The sequence below is a fragment of the Carassius auratus genome, chromosome 4, assembly GCF_003368295.1.
Source record: "Carassius auratus strain Wakin chromosome 4, ASM336829v1, whole genome shotgun sequence".
In the NCBI taxonomy this organism is placed as follows: domain Eukaryota; kingdom Metazoa; phylum Chordata; class Actinopteri; order Cypriniformes; family Cyprinidae; genus Carassius; species Carassius auratus.
Genome location: NC_039246.1, coordinates 10,764,495 through 10,784,032, shown reverse-complemented (window position 1 = coordinate 10,784,032; position 19,538 = coordinate 10,764,495). Strand labels below are relative to the sequence as shown.

At 37.0% G+C, this 19,538-nt stretch overlaps 2 protein-coding genes across 3 annotated transcripts in view; one reads left to right on the top strand and one right to left on the bottom strand.

The window, feature by feature from the left end:
* The window catches only part of LOC113068295 (anoctamin-2-like), a 33,864-nt gene extending 26,020 nt beyond the window's left edge, over positions 1 to 7,844 (top strand). The window contains exons 21-26 of the mRNA XM_026240990.1: positions 259 to 404; positions 2,305 to 2,457; positions 2,560 to 2,612; positions 3,461 to 3,642; positions 6,476 to 6,581; positions 7,409 to 7,844. Of these exons, the coding sequence (XP_026096775.1) occupies positions 259 to 404; positions 2,305 to 2,457; positions 2,560 to 2,612; positions 3,461 to 3,642; positions 6,476 to 6,581; positions 7,409 to 7,768 (1,000 nt within the window). The 3' untranslated portion in view covers positions 7,769 to 7,844. The remainder of the gene's footprint in view (positions 1 to 258; positions 405 to 2,304; positions 2,458 to 2,559; positions 2,613 to 3,460; positions 3,643 to 6,475; positions 6,582 to 7,408) is intronic.
* A 5,474-nt stretch (positions 7,845 to 13,318) lies between these two features.
* LOC113068180 (putative golgin subfamily A member 6-like protein 3) lies at positions 13,319 to 18,957 on the bottom strand. 2 transcript variants are annotated; one of them, XM_026240838.1, is made up of 6 exons: positions 18,723 to 18,957; positions 18,456 to 18,498; positions 18,179 to 18,301; positions 18,004 to 18,072; positions 13,868 to 13,960; positions 13,319 to 13,454 (listed from the first exon to the last, which is right to left on the bottom strand). In XM_026240838.1, exons 1-6 carry the CDS (start codon positions 18,815 to 18,817, stop codon positions 13,365 to 13,367), a joined length of 513 nt encoding a protein of 170 aa, XP_026096623.1. In that variant the 5' UTR covers positions 18,818 to 18,957; the 3' UTR covers positions 13,319 to 13,364. The 2 variants fall into 2 exon arrangements, with proteins under 2 accessions (XP_026096623.1, XP_026096632.1); XM_026240847.1 differs by lacking the exon at positions 13,868 to 13,960.
* Positions 18,958 to 19,538: the final 581 nt, after the last annotated feature.

Genomic DNA, 19,538 nt, shown 5'->3' with positions numbered 1-19,538 from the left:
TACTGTAAAATAAAGTGCAACCATGTTTTATATATATATAAATATATATAATGAAAAACCATCCCTGCATTTGTCCACAATATAAACAAAGGACACAATATGTCTGCATAAAATTCATATGCTGTTCTTAGAAACAAACCTGACATTTGACTCATTATCAAATCTTGGTCATGTTAGCTGCAAGGTCAAGTTTATAGCAATGGTTTGTGTGTTTACATTCTGTCTCGCTCTCTTTCTCCCTCTCATTTCCCGCTTTAGAAAGCTGAAGAAGCTGTGCCGCACACTCAAGGACAAAGAGCGGGCGCCCAAGGAGATTGTGGAGCAGTCGGGTCGCCGCCAGCAGTGGTACCTGGACTATGACCTGGAGCCTTTTAACGGACTCACACCTGAATACATGGAGATGAGTGAGTGGCACTTCTGTTTTAAAGTCAAAGTAGAGCATCTTCGGGATGAAGCCTTGTGAGAAAACATCTGGTTAATCTATCTCATCCCCTTCGGCGGGAACTGCAGGATTTTTTTTCAGAGGAATGCATAGGTTTCTAGATTTAACACGCCCCAGTGTTTTACAAGAGATACTCCGTTATTAGAGTTTGTGATAGTTTTAAGAGTCAGAATTATGAATGAGCATGTGAAGTGTGTGAACAAGCATTTGGTTTACAGCTGTGTTTAGAATCGGGAAAGGGCCTACATTCACTAACATGTGGCTTACGGTGATACACTCATCTGACTGAGTGTTTATGCAAGATGACATGAAGGCGTCTGCAAAAGATCTGAAAACCTAGTGGAATAAACAGCAAAGTTAAACATCTGAACACCAATGCAAACTTGAATTACTATTATTCATCCTGCATTTATACAACTCAATTATACTGAGAGTATAAATCGCCGACTGATGTTTCCTGACACATTTGCAAGCAAATAAAGTTTATTTCAACTTAACTCGAAACAGTTTTTGTTCAAAATAGCTCTATTGTAAAGACTGTAGATTTTTTTGCTTTGCTATAAAAATTGCATGCAAGTACACAACAAGAGTTTTATTCTGTAATTATATGAGCTGTAGAGATTTTATGGTTCCCTATTGTGATTGTTGATTGAGTGGTTTGATGTGGGACGGTTTAGTCTCTGAAGTGCAGGCGAATTGCATAACTGTCTGTCAGAGACCTGTGCGTGATAAAACTTGTGCCTTAGTTTCTTCTCGAAAATCTATGGATGCTTTAATCCACTGCCAAGTAAAACAGATTTTTATTTTTTTCAAGTTTTTCATACAAGAAACACCTATGAGACTCTTCAAATCAATGAAACGATTGGGGAGAAACTGAAGATGAGCTCAAGACCTTCAGTAATAACACTGGAGGGAGATCACCACCTACACACTGTGAAAGATATTCTCAGTGAGAGCGAGAGAACGAGACCCACTCGTATGGATGTTTATGTAGGATACCCTCCAGCCTGATCTCTCTCGAAGCCATTGTTTGCATGTTGCACAGAAAACAAGCCATGTGTCAATCAAGCCAAAGAAGGAAATGCAGTTTCCCACAAGGCTTATGTTCCATGTATTGTTGATTGACAAATAATCCGCTTTGTGTTCGATACCCGTGCTGGTAATGTCAAGTTACTGTAGAAAGACACCTAGAGAATCACCACATCAAATAATTAGTGGTTTTTCCATTGTTACAATGATTTGTGGACCTTTCATAAGAAGTTATTTGATCTATTTGTGAGCACATACACTGTACAAGTCTATTTGTATTAATTAATTTATATTTATTTATTTTTAGTAACAATACGGTTCAAAAGTTTGGGGTCATTAAGTAACTTTTATTCAGCAAGAATGCATTTAATTGAGAAAAAGTGGCAGAAAAGCATATTATATCATTAAAAATAATGTCATTAAAATTAATTATCATAATTTTTTTTCTACTTTCTATATTTATCAAAGAATCGTGACAAAGAAGTATCATGGTTTCAAAAATAACATTAATAATAATAAATATTTCTTAAGCAGCAAATCAGCATATTAGACTGATTTCAGCTGTGCATCACAGGAATAAATTACTATTAAAAACTGTATGATTTTTACTGTGTTTTTGATCAAATAAATGCAGCTTCGTTGAAAATAAGAGACTTAAAAACATTAAGAAATATTACAGGCCCTTAAACTGTTGAATGGTTGCATAAAATCAATATTTAATCCTTAATGTCTGGTAATAAACAGAAGTCTTACAGTTCTGTCAGTCAAACTTCAATTTGTAACCCAAATGTCTCAACATCAATCTCCATGTTTGTTTGTTTGTCATTCTGCAGTCATTCAGTTTGGTTTCGTGACGCTCTTTGTGGCCTCATTCCCGCTGGCTCCGCTGTTCGCGCTCTTAAACAATGTCATTGAGATCCGCCTCGACGCCAAGAAGTTTGTCACGGAGCTTCGCAGGCCAAATGCCATTAGGGCCAAAGATATCGGTGAAAACCTTGCATTGATATTTACACAACAATTCACTTGCATTCTTAATCATACTCGGATCTACTAATTTAACCTCTGGTTTAAATTGTTTCCTCACACAGGTATCTGGTACAACATCTTGAGTGGTTTGGGAAAGTTTTCAGTTATCATCAATGTGAGTTTCTGTTATACTGTATAACTCTGCTGCTTACCACATGCTAGTCATATACTGTTAGTCCTCTTTATGGAAAGTTTATCCTATAGAGGGATTCAAAAAGACCCCAGGGTGCATCATTGGTTTTATTTTCTTAGATGACCAGGATTCTTTGTACTTACTGTACATGCTTGAATCCACATTATTCATGGAAGAAATCAGTTTGTTCGGTTCGCTTCATCAATGTCTCTCCTACTCAAAATCCCTAGCAGATTTATTTTAATAGATGTGATGCTCCCAATATGAGAGGAGTATTCTAGTAAGCCTTATGGTAGAGATCCTTCAGCTTCTTTCTGAACTTTCATTAAGAAAGCCACATTTACTCAGAAGCCGATCTGATTCTGATTCCCTCCAGCTGTGTTGTTCTTTTGGAAATCAAGTATTTGTTTAATGTTACAGCTATAAATTGCCTCTCTGATCCAATTAAATGCCACCCATCACCGCTCAGCCTGAGAATTATCTTGAGTTTTATGGGTTTCTATGCATTTTTATATTTTCAGTTTTCATTTAAATTTTAGTTAAAGTTGTAGTCATTTTTGTTAAATTTTTTGTCTGTATAGATTTTATTAATTTTATTAAGTTACGGTTGCTTTGTTAACTAGCTAACTAGCTGGTTTGTAAATTTTATTTCAGTTAAAGTTTTCTTTTAGGTAAGAAAAATGTATTTTTATGGTTTTAGTTTGAGTTAACTAATAACCCTGATCTGGACTTTGTTACAGTTAATGAAAGTTTTACCAAAAGTTCTGTTTCTTGCTTTTACATATTAATTACATATTTTGATCTCTTACCTGGTATTGTATTATTTTTAGGCCTTTGTCATTGCCTTCACATCAGATTTCATCCCTCGCTTGGTCTACCAGTACATGTACAGCGAGACGGGGACCATGCATGGCTTCATCAACCACACGCTCTCTTATTTTAACGTCAGCAACTTTAAACCTGGAACTGTGCCTTCCATCTCCAGTCTCGGCAAAGACATTGCATTCTGCAGGTTGGAAAAAATGCACTATATTACTAATAAGAATTATTAAACCAAACAATATATTGAAGATCTATTTCCTGTGGTAAAATCACTGGGATGCACAGCTGCCTATTGCTTTGATAAAACATGCAACTATGGACATTAAGTCCAAATGGAATAGTAGTTGTGAACAAACGGATTGTTCACATTAAAAAAATAGTTATTTTCTAAAATATTGCTTGTTTTTTAATACCTTTATTATTCAGACAGGACAGAGGAGAGATGAAAGGAAAGTAATGGGTGGTGGGGGGTTGCAGGCAGGATCAGCATAGGACCTCGAGACAGAAATCGAAATCGGGTCACCATGAGCACCGTTACGTTGTATATGTCCGTGCTTTAACCACAAGGCGATTAGCGTCAACCACATCAAAATAATAAATTAATAAATAAAGTAGGACATAACACAGGCCCTAAGCAACTGTAGGATCCCTCATTTGCAGCTATTATGAACAAACTGATCCTCTCTCAGATGGTGGCTGGGGAGATTGCAGGTATTCTTCATCATATTTAAAAAAACTCAGATAGGACAGCAAAGGAATTGGTACAGTACGTACTGTACAAATACTGTCATAAACAATCAACCAGCTTATCCAGTTCAGCATCCTTAATTCAACGGTAAATTACAAAGAACTGTACCACATGGTTTCATATTTAGCTGAGAGCTCAAATTAACCCAAATATTTAACAGACGCTCATATTTAGTTCTTTGGAAATCTATTGCACTCTCACAGATGCGTTATGGGCCTGGTAGTGAATAGACTACTGCAGAATCTGACTGTTGTTCAGATAAACTCACACCTTTTTACCTTTAGCTTCATGCATTTTATTAAATCGTAAACAGTTCCACAGAACTCTGTAGACTTTACTTCCAAATCAGAGCAAGAAAATGTGGAAGAACATGCAGTAGTTTTATAAACCATCTTAATGTGAAACAATGTTTTCTAATAAAGCAGTGCTGTTTGTTTGTGTTGATAGTGATAGTAATTGTGTTCATCAGTTCTCTGGAAAGAATTATTTTCAGATCGGGATAGCAAACAGCGTTTAACCCTCACACTGAAGTGGAGGAAAAAGAGAGAGAGAGAGAGAGAAAGCTCTAGATGGGACTCCATCACCCTGAAGTGTGAGATCTCACCAATGCTTTGATTATCTCGGGCGGCCTTCACAACACAGATCATAAGCATGTCAAGAAAAGTGCTTTTATCAGAACCTGTCTGCTTTAACTGCTCCAAGCAGTTGAGAATGAGATTACGCTCGTTTGTTGCTACTCGGACCAAAGAGAAGTGGCAATCTGATGTCTGGGTTACTTTGACCCTCAGTCTGTTTGTTAAGAGAACAGATAGATGAAGAGGGAGCAAGAGGGCAAGCTTGTCAGCCTTCTAAAATAAGGTCGAGGAACACATCAAGCCCATGTTTTTACTGCACCATATTTGCCCTTTCTGGACTTGTATAACCAAACAAGGACTTCACCCGAGAGACCATGTCTTCAGATGAAGATATCTGACTGTCTGAGGAAATCAAAACCAGCCTAACACATTCCACGTAGACTACTGTATATGGCCATGAAATCTACCTCCTTAGCGGGTTATTAAAGACTCCAAGTTTACTTTTTATAATTCAATAGAGGAAATCAAAACTTTTGGGAACAGCCTGCTCTAATGAATTAGGCCTGAAGATATAATCAAAATATGCTCAGTTTTCAATCATCTTGATCAGGAATACCTCCTCGTCCTACAACTACTAGAGTCATTCTATAATTTAGGGTACATTTCATGTCCATTAATGATAATTAAAAAAATGTTCCTAACAATTTTCTCCGGAAATATATTTTATCCATTAAGACCCGAACTATTATCTCACACATATATTTTGTTTTTCAATTTGCATGAAATTGCCTTTATGTCCTTAAATTATTTTTTGCATTGAGTGCTTCTTGAATTGAGAAGATCAAAATGTTGAATGAAAATGTTAGACTATCTATATTAAATGTATTTCTATAATCTAAATACCTTAGAAAAATATATTTATTTCAACTGTTACTAACCATTGACGCCTGAAAATAATGCAATAAATAAATAAATATATATATATATATATATATCACAAAACCATGTGACCAGCATGACCTCCAATATTGTCAGTGAGTATTTTAATTGTTTGTTGGGTACATTGTTATGGTTTGCTGTATTTATATTTTTATTTTTAACATTTCTTGGCCAGGCAAGGCCTGCCACTGATAATCTGAGATAAAATGGTAAGAATTGTTAACTATGTTCCCTTTTTATGCACACAGTTTGTCTGTAACATAGCTGATTCACCACCAAGGAAAACATTTTTATAATATCAAAATAGCTTTTCAACTAGCAGATAAGTTACACTGATAAAATGAATCAACTGAAACCAATAGATGTTTCATTGGTAGAGAAAGCATTGTTTTTGATGAAAAATAAATGTACCCTAAATAATAGAATGGCTCACTAATACTGTAAGTATAAATAATATTCATTTGAAACTTTTTGGTAATCAAAAAGTAACAGTTGTCAGTGCATTCTGAACACAAAAAAAAATCCACTTATACAAAGTAGTTGTAAACTAAAACAACAAATATGCCATTCCTTCTTTTGCACTAAAAATGTCCTTGTCATGATTAATAATGCTGTTGTGTTGTTTTGCCCTTTGTAGCCTGGCTAGAAGCATGTGTTTTAAATTTTCTGCTCATTTTTATTGCCAACCAGTAAATAGATCCTTGCTGGAGATGAATTAGCCTGAAATGACTTGGGATGTCTATTCTTTTTCTTAATTTTAGGTACAAAGACTACAGAGAACCACCATGGTCTACTGAGCCTTACCATTTCTCCAAACAGTACTGGTCGGTTCTAGCGGCTCGGTTAGGTTTTGTCATATTGTTCCAGGTACAAGCTTCTTTTTTTTATACCATTATCTCCAATCTAAAAGCCTAAAATAAAAGTTTTACTCTTAATGAACACAATAAAGTGACTATGAATGGAGGAACGTAAATGTTTGTCGTTTTTCAGTCAAAGCCAAACAAATGAAAAAGCCACACAGTAGCTACCTCAGCAACACGAGAGCTTCAACCACATATAAATGATGCAGTTTTTGCACATTTGGATTAATAGTCTAAAAGCTGGTCAGAATAATTGCTGTAACTCAGTAGAAATGTCCTGATGTCAGCAGCTGTGGGTGCAAACTAATTCTATTGAAATGTAATTAAACACTATACCAAACAGTTAAAAGTTATAGTTCACTCAAAAAAGAAGTGTTCACTCATTCCAAGTGTTGTTCTAAAATAAACAACATTGTATGGTAATCATAGATGTAAAGCTCTTAAAAGCACAAGAAAAGTGTGCTTTTCAATGAATAATGTCTTAAATTCAGTATCTTCCTCTTTAAAAGACATACACTACTGTTCAAAAGTCAGAAAAAAGTTTGTACGCATTAAACTGATCACTCATAATTAATAAATACATTACAGTTTTCGCTAAAATATTAAGCAGCACGTTGGTTCTTCTATGTGAGCCTCATTATAAGGAAGTGTTTGTATAGATGTCCCTGAGAGGTCCAATACCTGAAATGCTACCTGGTGTGTAAAAGATCCTCCATCTATTGAATGGAAAGATATGTTTTCATCACAGCCTCTGAAGAGTATGATTTCCTGCGTCCCACCCATTGATATATGTGTGTAAATATAAATGTGCTTGTGTGCCTCCCACTTCTCCAGAACCTGGTGATAACCATGAGCATGCTGGTGGCCTGGGTGATCCCCGATGTGCCCAAAAACATCAGCGAGCAGCTGAAAAAGGAGAAGACTCTTCTGGTGGATGTCTTCCTGAATGAAGAAAAGGAGAAGTTGCAGTTGATCCAGAGCTTGTTCTCCAGAGATCTGACACAAGAACACCAGGAGGAGCAGAAGGTGTCGGATCAGACCTCGCTGCCACTTCAGCAAACCCAACCTGGACCTCTCCCTCCCACTTCGTCCCCGGCTCCTTGTACCCGACCCCGAGCTGCAAGCTTCAGCCAGTTCACCCGCCAGATGTCCATGTCTCCCCGAAGCGACATCACCCAACACACGGCCGTGTGAGGGAAGACGGGCGAGAGAAGATGAGTCCACTGGTGGAGAGTGTTTCACAGTGCCTGAGCGTAGTTTTTTTTTTGTATCAGAGAATTATGGGTCACTCCTTTTGGTCACTGAACTGTAGTCTCAATGTCTGTTTTTTAAACCCTCAGATGTTCCTACCATTTTTAAGCACGTCTGCACACAAACTTGAGCTTTAGTAGGACTGCTTGCAGATGCGATAATTTCACATGCACTGGCGTTCAGAAGAACTCGAGCGGGATCCTCTCAAACTCACGTTTTTCTCCACGATCAGCTCTCGAGCGAGGATGTCTGTCAGCACACACTCGTAAAGAGCAGCACATATTTGGTGACATTAGGCAATCTGTACATGCTGTCCAAATGCAAACCACTTTGCACATTGTCCACAAGATGTAGCATATAATGGCAAATGATCTTTCATTTTCTCAGGTAACAGCATCACTGTAGGCTGTATTCGTTCTCATCAATATGACCGTTCTTGGGTTAATAGACTATAATGCGTGTTAGTAAGTTAATGTGCATATAACACAATTTCGATGTGGTACTGCGACGTATTCTGTGAAACGTGTGGCATTTTGTCTTTTTAATGATCCAGCTCATTATGTAACACATTAAGGCAATATGTAATTAAACTCATGTTTGTCAATCCATATATTTATGCTATGCCTCCTGATGATAAAATGCAGGGCTGTAGATTTGGACCGCACAGCATTGCTGTCTTTTTGTGCCATGTCAACTATATTCCTCCCATGAATTTGCCGTCACTGTTATGGGAAGTTTGAGCTGGGGTTACAGTTATCAAGGGAGGAATCATGGATGGATGTTGTGTGCCAACATCTGGCTATCAATTCATCATTCACTATGCCTCATAGGACTTAATACTCATGCAAGAAGAATAAATATTTAATCCCAATTATGCGCAAGTGGATTTTCTTTCTTGCCCTCGAGGCTTTACGAGGCTACAAGTCCCGTGGGGCCAAATCACTTGTGTTTTCAACTTCTAGCAGATGCGCAGGTTGTTTGTTGGACTGTAATACCCTGATGATTGCCACACATGCTTAACAAAGTTAGCTTTAGTAGATGCTGTTCCTCTATTCGCTTTATCTGTTTTACTAGGACAGTACTTGGATAGTTGTGTGTTTTCACCCTAGAGCCACATTTGATCTATCCCTGGGGTCTGGACTTCACAATTCAAGAAGATTATAATCTTGGCAGATGCCATGAAGTCTGTCCTATACACTTAATAGTTTCATTACACAACTATTATGAACGAGGGTAAAAATACACAAATATTTGTATTTCCCACGGATTAAAAATCATAAGATTTGAGCATGAGTTAAGCAGCTCAACTCTAAAGGACTGCCGCCATGTAACTTGACATATCAGCTTGAACGTCCAGCTCATATGATGGCTATATGTAAAGTTGAGAAGTGTTTTGTGAGACCTTTGGCTTCAACAGAGGTGATATAAGTTGCTTTATACTGTAGATATGATAGGGCAACTTTATATTGCACTGACTGCTATATCACATTTGACTACTTTCACTTGTGGATGCGGCACCAGACAAAAGCCAAAAAAAGTGCTTTATTTAAAAATTCTTTATTTGCTGTTAAAAATTTGTTTATTCCACAGGTGTCCAATTATCAACTTCTTGAAGTCTTCATGAGTGAAGGTACTTCACTTAAATATATATATTTAATAGTTTACAACAAGAACCTATTAGTTAACTAAATTAGTTAACATTAAATAACTACATTAATTTTAAAGCATTTTTAATCTTAGTTCATGTTAATTTTCATATTTACTAATACTGTATATTATTAAAATAAAAGTTGTGTCTATTAATATTATTTAATAGACCTGAGCTAACATTAACAATTAATCATAAAAAAGTTTAATAAATACAGTATTAAATTGCTCATTGTTAGCGAATTTTAGATGATACATTAACTAACTTTAACTAATGGGAGTTAAGATAAAGTCTTAACATACATAATGTATGCTCAAAATTAAACAAACAACAGACAAGAGACACACTAACCAAAGGCAAAAAATAAAAAAGGCTTTTAACCAACACCCACTGGCACTGCACTCTGTACAAATATCAAATTATATTTAAATCTGCATTTAAAGTTGATGCAGTACTCCTGGTTTCATCTTGTGTAAGGTTTAAGAAGGGTTTTCAAGTGTCCTCAGAAAACACCATAGTCCTCTTACACAATAACAATCCAACCTGCTGCATGATGCGGGCCGGAAGTGTCTAGTTTGTGCATAATCGTCCCCAAAGCCTTTCTTCATCACACACAGCACAATACAATCACAGGGCCAGATTTACCTGGATTTGTTCAGTGCATCTTAAAGATTGGTGAGCAAGTGTTCTTCATCTTGGTTATGCATAACATCTGTCTATGTGAAGTAGTATAAGCTAGTATCAGTTATATCAGTGATTATGATTGACTGCAACTTATTCTCATTCTAGCTGAAGACACACAGTGTTGTGCTGGTGCATGCTAGGAGTTTGATGTCAGAGATTCTGGTTTGTGAATTAAACAGATGCTCATGGAGATGGGCAAAGGACCTGGAATGAGATCTGTGAAAAAAACCTGAATCTCTCTCTCCTTCCTTCCAAGGGTAAGATGATGCACGGGATGGAAAATGCTGGGGTCAATGCATTGTTAATGTCAGAAGGATTTTTGATAAGAGTCACCAAACTATCAGAGGACATGAATTTCACACTTCCCAGATGCATGTTTCCTGGATAATTAATCTTTGCTTGCAATTTTTGCACAGTGCATATGTTTACATTTCAAGACTTCATATTTTTATCCTTTAAACAGTAGTTTAACATAACACAAAAGCAGAAAAGAGGCACCGGGGGTTGCATTCAGGTTCACTTCTCTTAAATGGCCTAAAGCACTGGCTTTTATCTGGAATCGTTACACACCAGGCTTTCACATGGTTTCAGGTGTTAGCTACACTCAAAGATCGAACCATTGTGCCTTTCCACGGAAGCTCTGCCAATGGCGCATTCCATAGTCAACTCAACTAAACCTTCAGATGACCTGATTTGTGACTGATAGCCATTCATTTCCTGTCCTTCTTCTTTTCCCAGTCTTAAGCTGTTCAGAATGGAATACTATAGCTTACTACTACTAGTTAATGAAGTACTGTATTGTATGAAAGTAACTTTGCATGCAAAATATAAATAAAATGGCACTATAACACTGTAAAAAGTTTCCTTGAAGTTCCTTTAATTTTTTTATATAATCAGCTTGGTTTAATTTCAAGTCTTTTCAAATTAAAGTACATTAAAGGACACCTATTATACCCCTTCTATCAATGTGTAGTATTTGCCTTGGGTGTCCCCAGAATGTGTCTGTGAAATTTCAGCGCAAAATACCCAACAGATCATTTATTATAACAACTGGAAAATGTCATTTTTGGGCCTTGTCTAAAAAAAAAAAAAAAAAAAAAAAAAAAGAAGAAGAAGAAAAAAACACTGTTTTGGAGTGTATCGCTTTAAATGCAAATGAGCTGCAAATGAGCTGCAGTGCATTTGATAATCTGATAGCTATTTGATAACATCAATTTTCACGTAAAACATGTTCTCTGCAAGTACTGCTTGTTTGTGTTACTGCTTGCTGCTGTTGTTGATTTAAAATGTATATTCTCACGCTAGCTTTGCTTCCATGCCTTATTCACTCCTTGCATAACATAAAAACCTGTTAAACATCAAACATGATTTTAACCTTTTTTTGATTTATTTGACAATACAAGTTAAAACCAGTACAATCAAGCCCAAAAGACCCATTCATACACACCTTGTGTTTGCTTGCTACATTTAGGAACTGACAAATGCAGACCACACAACATGTTTTGTAAGCTCACTTACCTTGAGGTGCTGAATTTTAGACTTCTGATAGTGGTTGGAGGACCAACTTTTAGCAAACACCTCTACCAGAATATTCACATATTGAACAAGTAATCTCATTGGCTGTAGAATCAGCACAAGAGGCCAATCAGCTTGTGTCTTCTACAAAAAGTGCCCCCCCCCCCCCACAGCCTTTTTTAGTTTTTTATTATATTTTTAATTACATTTAATTGCAAGATTTAAAATGCATATATTTTGTTTTTACTTTAACACTGCAGTGAATAAATGCACGTTCATTACCAGGAAGGTCAATGCACTGTGGTAAAAAACATTCTGCAAATTAAGCAGGTCTACAGGTATTCCATGCATACTGAAAATGAGCATAATGTGCACAGCACATACTGTATATGGCGCAGATATACGTATGCTTTTCTGAACATAGCCGTAGTTCTATACTTTGTATAGTTATATTTATGATAATGAAGGGTCATTGCCTAGAAGGCTCAAAATGAGTGCTGAATGAGCCAAAATTGCTTAGAAATATTTAATATGCTAAATGAACTGGAGTTTAGAGAGGTGGATGAGTGGTAAAGCTGGCAGGGAATGCAAAAGGGAATTGCTCTTGGATGGGTGTTTCATTTCGGATGGAATGCAGCAGTATGATGGGATGAATTGCCTATAACTATTTACTGGAGTGCTTGTTTTGGAAAAGACGGCATGTTTTGCAGTGCACATTAAGTGTAGATGATAAATCAGAGCTGTCCAGCCCAGTTACACATACTTAGTGTGCCTGTCAGAAAATAAACACAACAGAGCACATTGAGCTGATGTAGAGCTGCGGCGTGCAGAAAGGAATTCTGGGATGCAAGGATGTGTGACACTGGAGACTGTGGCATTTTTCTGCCCTGGAGGGTCAGACATGCTGTAACACGATTCTGCCGTTCTCCCTTAATGCTAGACCTGAACCACTGGAACCACCTGTTTCTTTCTCTTCTGTCCTTTCTTTTGCATTCTCCTTTCTCATCTGACTCTCTTCATCACCACCTTTTGTGCTGGAGATCACCAAAGATGCATAAAAGACACTGAAAGGCATGAGAATTAATTGGTTCTTGTTCTCTTTTTGAATCTGAGCTCATCTGTTTGTCTCGTTTTTTTCCTCAGGTCTCCCTCCCCACCGCAGTCATGCGATTTATTGTCCATTTATATTCATCTGCTGCAATATTACAGTGAAAGATCGGACATGTGACACACATTAAGTTGTTAGCTGCAATTTATTTGCCACAGAGTCAGTGAGTTTGTTATTTAATCATTTTGAACACTGAACATAACTCACTCTATTCTAACTCGCTTCAGTTAGTGGCTTTAATAACGAGGTAGAAATATGATTTCACTCATGTTATTTTATACACACTTTCTGCTTTAGGTTTAAATATTAACACATCTTCTAAAGATATATGATCACTGCATAACAATATATCTCATTTAAGTCTTTGATAGCTTGTTAAAGGAATAGTTCACCCGAAAATGTAAATGTCCTGAAAATTCTAACTCTCAGGCCATTCAAGATACAGATGAGTTTATTTCTTCATCTGAACAGATTTTGGAGAAATTTAGCATTCACTGCAAAGGATCCATTGGTGAACAAGTGATTTAATGCTAAATTTCTTTAATTAATTCTTTAATTATGTCATTATTTACTAGTAAACCCAGTTACAGTCTCATCAGAAGGTGCTTAACAGATTCATTTTCAGAACCTGGATCCAGACCCAAATCCTGAAGCACAACTTTCTTCTGAAAGTCCTGGAAATGAAAACAGAGACGCATTAATGTCTATAATGATTTTTGAAGATATACAGTATTGTAAGTGAACATCCTATAAGCTTGAAGATCTCAAGCGGACATGCCTTGTGGTTTGTCCACTTCCATGGACCATTTTCTTCTTTAGTCAATGTCTTGCAATAGTGTTTCTTGTTAATATTAGTAATTTGAATAATATGTTCTGAAAATTTCATGAGGAATTTAATCTGTGCCTGGTCATTGCTTAAAGTCAGGCAGGTATGGTATTGGTTAGCATTCTTTGCATTAGATACATTCGACATCTGGTCACATTCAGTCATACTGCTTTTGGGCCTCACATCTGTGCCTGGGAACATTAGTGAAGTTTCTACATATGTGTGTTGGTGGATCAGCATGTGTGTCCAGTCAAAACGCACCCTAAATTCTCGTAGTCTGTCTAGTTTTGCATGGATGGCCTTGCGTTGGACCGCCAGCTCGGCCACATGGCTTTTCCACTGCTTGTCTTTCTCCTTTCACAGACACAAATACAAACACACAGCATGTTCATAGTTCTCAACAGGGTTTTGATTAGTAAGCAATGATGAAAACAAGAGTGTAATGGTGGGCCTCTTGAAAGAGGAAGATGCAGCTTTGTAACGACATTAGGCTGTTGTTATGAAACCATTAATTTCATAAATAACATTAAGGGAGCTGTATTTTTGTAGCATTTCCTTTTTATACCCTGCTGTCCACTTATGATATTAGTCAAGGCTTGTTGTACCAATTTAAGCCTTATGCAACCATTTTCCATCGTCTTTGTCGCAGGGAAATAAATCTGTTTGGTCTACTGCACTGTTAAGATAATATTCAAATCCTCTGTTATGATTGTTTAACCTCTTAACATTAACTGGCGTGTTCCATGTTGCTAATTACTGATTAGTCATTAATGTTAATCAGACGGGTTATATGATAATATGATGTTATTAATGTCAATATCATGATGCTTTCTTAATAATTAAAAACTGCCACAAAGACATTATGTATTTTCCTCTAAGCCAGATTACAACTATTTGTTCAATTCTTAGCCAATTTTGCATATATGAATGCTTCTGAAGACAATTTTATACCTAAATCTGATTTCAAGGTTAGAATTATGGGCAGTTAAAAAAAAAAAAAAAACAGAACCCAGATGTTTTCTGCTATATGTGGGTGTTTTACTAAATCGAAACAATGACAGAAAATCACAGATAAAAAAAAAATATATTTTGCATAATTTCGTTGAAGATATATACTGCATAAACTATACATTTATAATGCAATTTTTTTTTAATTTGTTATTATGTGGAAAATTTTTGGAACAAATCAAATTAGGTAATATGTTTTTATGCAAATTAGCAGATTCTATTTTATTATTTAATGTTTTAAGATGCATAATAGACTTCAAAGAATAAACTTGGTTTGATCTTAATCAGAAATTACACAGCTTTTCCCAAACCGTCTGATGTTATTTTTTTACCCCTTACTATTTAGAAACAAGCCTGTGTCTAAAGACCGATCTGGTGAGGCAGACCCTGATGTAGGGCTGAAGGAATGAGGCTGGGCTTAATCTTTGACCTCTACAGGCTCCCCCAGATATTCTGTGGGTGCTACTTCCTGTCTCTAAAGTGATAATCACAGCTATAGGCCATGCAGTAAACGTAGCTGTACTCAACATATGGAAGACATTGAAACATATCGCCTTCTATTCAAACTAATAAGAGATAAAACACACTGTAACACCTTCTCCCTCAGGGGATTGAAACAGAAAACAACTGTTCTCTCCCAAAAACACACACTCACAAACACACGGAGGGTGTGGTTATCTGATGAGATCTGTGGTTCGAGGGATGTAGGTTATGAATGATAACAAAATCAAATAGTACCCACATGGGAAAGAAGAGTAAGCACTTCTCCCTGATCCTCCTGTTCATTAATCAGAGGACTGATGCGCTGCAAACATGGAAACTCGCCGCGAGACTTCGAGCAGCTGGAGAAGAAGGAAGTGAGAGTGGTGGACTGTCTTTTTTGTAGCCTTAAAAGGCAGAGCTCAAGGCTATTTAACTGACTTGACAAAGAAAGGAAGAGCAATTATGCTTTCCTGAACTTGATCCCATAGGGGTTTCTTCTTAAGCGAGCCCTGAGTTAGGCGTTTCAGGAATTCCTCAAGCTGTTGAATTTATGACAGCAGCCAAGTGGACAACAACAACACGGCTGTCCTTCAGTGACCTCACACTTGGCTCTTAGTCTTGGACTTCACTGGCAGCAGATCCATGTGCAGCTGGGGGTTCATAAACTTACACAAACACACTCCCTGAGCGTCCTGCTAACAGCTAAACGGTAGCATGTACTCAACCATTGCATCTTGCATTTGAAGTCTTACTGTAGTTCTGTCAGGATCACTATTGGCAAGGATGATTTAATATTAAGCATACAATTTGGATTGGCTTTATTGTTCTGTTGTGGGCAAAAACTCCCTGCTTATCTATGCAGCCTAACATGCATAAGAGTGGGGACAGCAGCGATAACCCCCTTAGGATAAACAGAAACAGAACCAACATAAATGTAGCAGATATCATTAATGTTCTTAATGACAATAATGAAATAACATAATTCAGGGTAAAGGAGTCTGATTGAATATCAGAAGACCAAGTCCTGACTGTGCACAAAATGAGGAGCTGGGGATGGAGAAGGGTATTTAGCTCCTGAGCAAAATGATAAAGCTGATGAATACTGAATTAGCCTCAGCCTCAGACATCACACCCAAAGATTTTTGGCTGAATGTCTGGTGCATATGGCACACAAAATTAGAGACACTTCAGGAGTATAAAAGTCATCATCTGATATGTTGAATTCTAAAAGATTTCCGAGAGATGTATGTGTCACATTTTTTTACGTTCTACCTGGAAGCTAATATGCTGTGATGCCAAACCCCCAATTGGAAGAGGAAACTGTAGCACCTGTTTTCAGGATCAACTATTTTCAGAGGTATGTGAAATATGTAAAGTTCGCAGCATATACGTCCAGAGTTTTACACACTGGTGTGTTATTGTGGGGACATTTCCATGCCCCTAAACATGACACAGCACAAAATTAAATGTGACTGGTTAATTTACCTGTCAGTCGTATGGCCTCTTGGGCAGTCCTTAGCCGTTCAAAGTGGCCATGATTCCCAGACCTTCTGCCATCAGTTAAAAGGTCTGGCTATGTGTCGACTAAACTGAATAGACTTTATATAATAATGTCATGATAGGCATGGTGTGCCTATAGGCAGACGAGGATCAGCTAAGAGTCAGCTGATTCAAGCTCATCTAATGTAAACTGCCAGAACTAACGGTACACTTGATTTTACATGCCCAGAGACTGCCCACAGTTTGTTTAATTATTTTTGAACACAGATTTCTTGTAATATGCGTACATGTGTGCAAAATTGCATGATTGGTTGCATAGTTCAAGTCTGCCTATGTGTTTTCACAGATATTAACATTGTAAATCTAGCAAAATTTTTTGGTAAGCTTTCAGTTTTGAAAAACTGAATGTACATTTAAATACTTAAATGTTAAAAAGATTAGTTAATGCTGCTGTGCGTGTGTGTTTCTAATTCAAAGACCAAAGGGAATGATGGAATATTTGACATCTTTCTCTCTTCTGATCAACACAATCAATCTCTTGTTATCCATCTTTTTAAGAGTAAATGCTGTTCATTAATGTGGGCAAATGTGAATGTAAAAATTATATTTGTTGTACTGTACTTTATGTATATAAATGTAAAGGTTTACCCAACTATGATGGCTTAATCTTCTGAGAACCTCCGAAACAGAAACATTGATATTTATTCATTTAGCATAAGAGTTCATTCAAAAGTACATCATAAGCTAACATAACATATAATTTTTTTTTTACTTAAATTTGAGATCAGTTAAATGTGGGTTACTTAGTAGCGTGAAAAGGAGATGCTGACAAGCTGAGCTGTATATTCCCCTTTGTGTTTCTGACCAAAATGGTTTTGGATTGAAACAAATTGGACATTTTCCACAGATTAGTCCCAGTGTTTTCTGTTCAAATGTTCTTGGATTCTGGCGCCAAGTTATTTTGCACCCAGACTGTGTATTTTTGTTGAATCATCTGTTTACCACGCTCCTAAATACTAGATGCATTCTCTGTGATATTTTTTTGACAGTCATATGGTTGATGACCGTACAAAACCGGAATAAAGTGGAATAGACTAAACCAAAGTTCTATTTTTAAAATATTTGTAAGCAGAAATTCATTAGAGTGCATTAATATTGAATTAGTATGTTTACCTTTGTAACCTGGCCATGCAATACAGAGGTCACTGCATGAGCAGCCAAAGTTAAGAACAATGCAGACGTAATGCAATCAAGCACAATTAGCCTGACAATGTAAATCTGATGAAGCAGGTCTGTCGTCCCTGGACAGACTCAAGCTGTGGATGGTGGAGACAGATATAATTAGTGTTATCACTGCAGACTGCAGCGATAGCCCTGCGGTGACTTTTTGATGTTAGTCAACATACCTTCTGCTGCTCCTCTTTCTCACATTGCTTTTCTCGTTCCAGCTGCTCACGCTCCTGTCGATGCCGGATCTAGCGTAACAGAGAAAACAGCTGAGATGTTCAATGAAAGTCATTATGCATTAATAAACACAGACTTCTGGAGGTTTACAAGATGGAAAATAGCAAACAAGTTTACCCTTTCTTCTTGCTTTTCCTGATATTCGCTCTCCAGACATGTGCTGTCCTCCAGCCTCTCATCCTGCTTGCCAAGACAGTTTAGGAAAGTGTAATCTTCCTCTTTACAGAGATCTCGCATGCACTGAGTGAATAGTAAGACAATGCACATGATGAGATAATAATTGAGCCTTTTTTAATGTTTCCAACTAAGTTTAGCAGTTTTGATGAAGGTTTTAAATGAATCTGTTAATAATATCAAAAACATGCATGAACAAGTTGCAATAGAAACATAAAACCTTAGACATGGGGATTTGAGAAAACCTCTTTGCATGAGCCATCCTAAAAATAAATAAGCAGAAAAGTCACATTTTTCACAGTCAGACTGACTTTAAATCACACTCTCAAAAAGAATTGTTACAACCATCATCCCATTTTCATGGCATCTTAAACACAGTTACTACACAAATGTAGCAGGAATGCTAGTTTATCTTCTTCTGTCTGCTTTAGTATAACTGCATCATTTTGTGAAATTCAATTGGATGAGAATATCTCTGCTAGCTCACCTGGACTGAAAAGCTTCCAGTTTCTTTGCGCTCTCCTTTCGTTTGCTCTCTGCACTGGTAAACCTCATGCAAATGCTAATATACTCTGACGGCATACAAAAGACATCATAGTTATTTCTACACACGGGGCTGCTAAAACAATCACACTGGTGTTAATAAAACCCACTGTCCCTTCACTTTTGATTAATTGAATTGTCCCATGTCAATATGTTTTCTTCACACTTCTGAACGCAGTTTTGTTCCATACTGATTTACAATCAGCTTCTCTGTCTCATGCCATAATGAAGAAACCATGTGACTGATCGAAGGTCAGTGTGAATGGACAGTGCAATCAAGCTGAGGTCAGAGGTCAGAGCTGTTTTTGGTGATGTCATCGGATCTTCTGGAATGCATATAGGGTTCAAAAGCTGTATTTGATGGAGATGTGTTTGACATAAAGTGGGTGGTGTGACACCACAGACAGGCACTTTAGCAGAAACCAGAGACGTGAGCAGCAAACCCCACAAGGAATGTATATTATAAAGGTGTCTGTTGTGGAGAGGTGTATAGGTTGCATATTTTAGCCAGAGGAAAGGTATTTGGATTGTTTTACTAGTTTTAACCACCATAGCCTTCAGTAGGGCTGTGGTTTAGGTGTGAAGGTCAAGACTTAAAACCATCACTCTGACATCCCTTTGAACTTTTAAAACCTGAAACATGAGTTTATTGAGGTTATTCGTTTAAACACTCTTTAAAAAGTATGTGGATACTTATACTTCAGTGCAATGTTATTTGTAGACTTTCACAGTGTGAAAAAAAAAACAGCAAAATAGCTTC

Excerpts from the sequence above, each read along its gene's own strand:
- LOC113068180 (XM_026240838.1), bottom strand. The coding sequence starts at position 18,817 with ATGCCGTCAGAGTATATTAGCATTTGCATGAGGTTTACCAGTGCAGAG. Across the intron at positions 18,302-18,455 it reads CTCAAATCCCCATGTCTAAG|TGCATGCGAGATCTCTGTAA; the intron begins GTTTTATGTTTC and ends CTATTCACTCAG. Across the intron at positions 13,961-18,003 it reads AGAAAGAGGAGCAGCAGAAG|GAGAAAGACAAGCAGTGGAA; the intron begins GTATGTTGACTA and ends TGTCTGTGAAAG.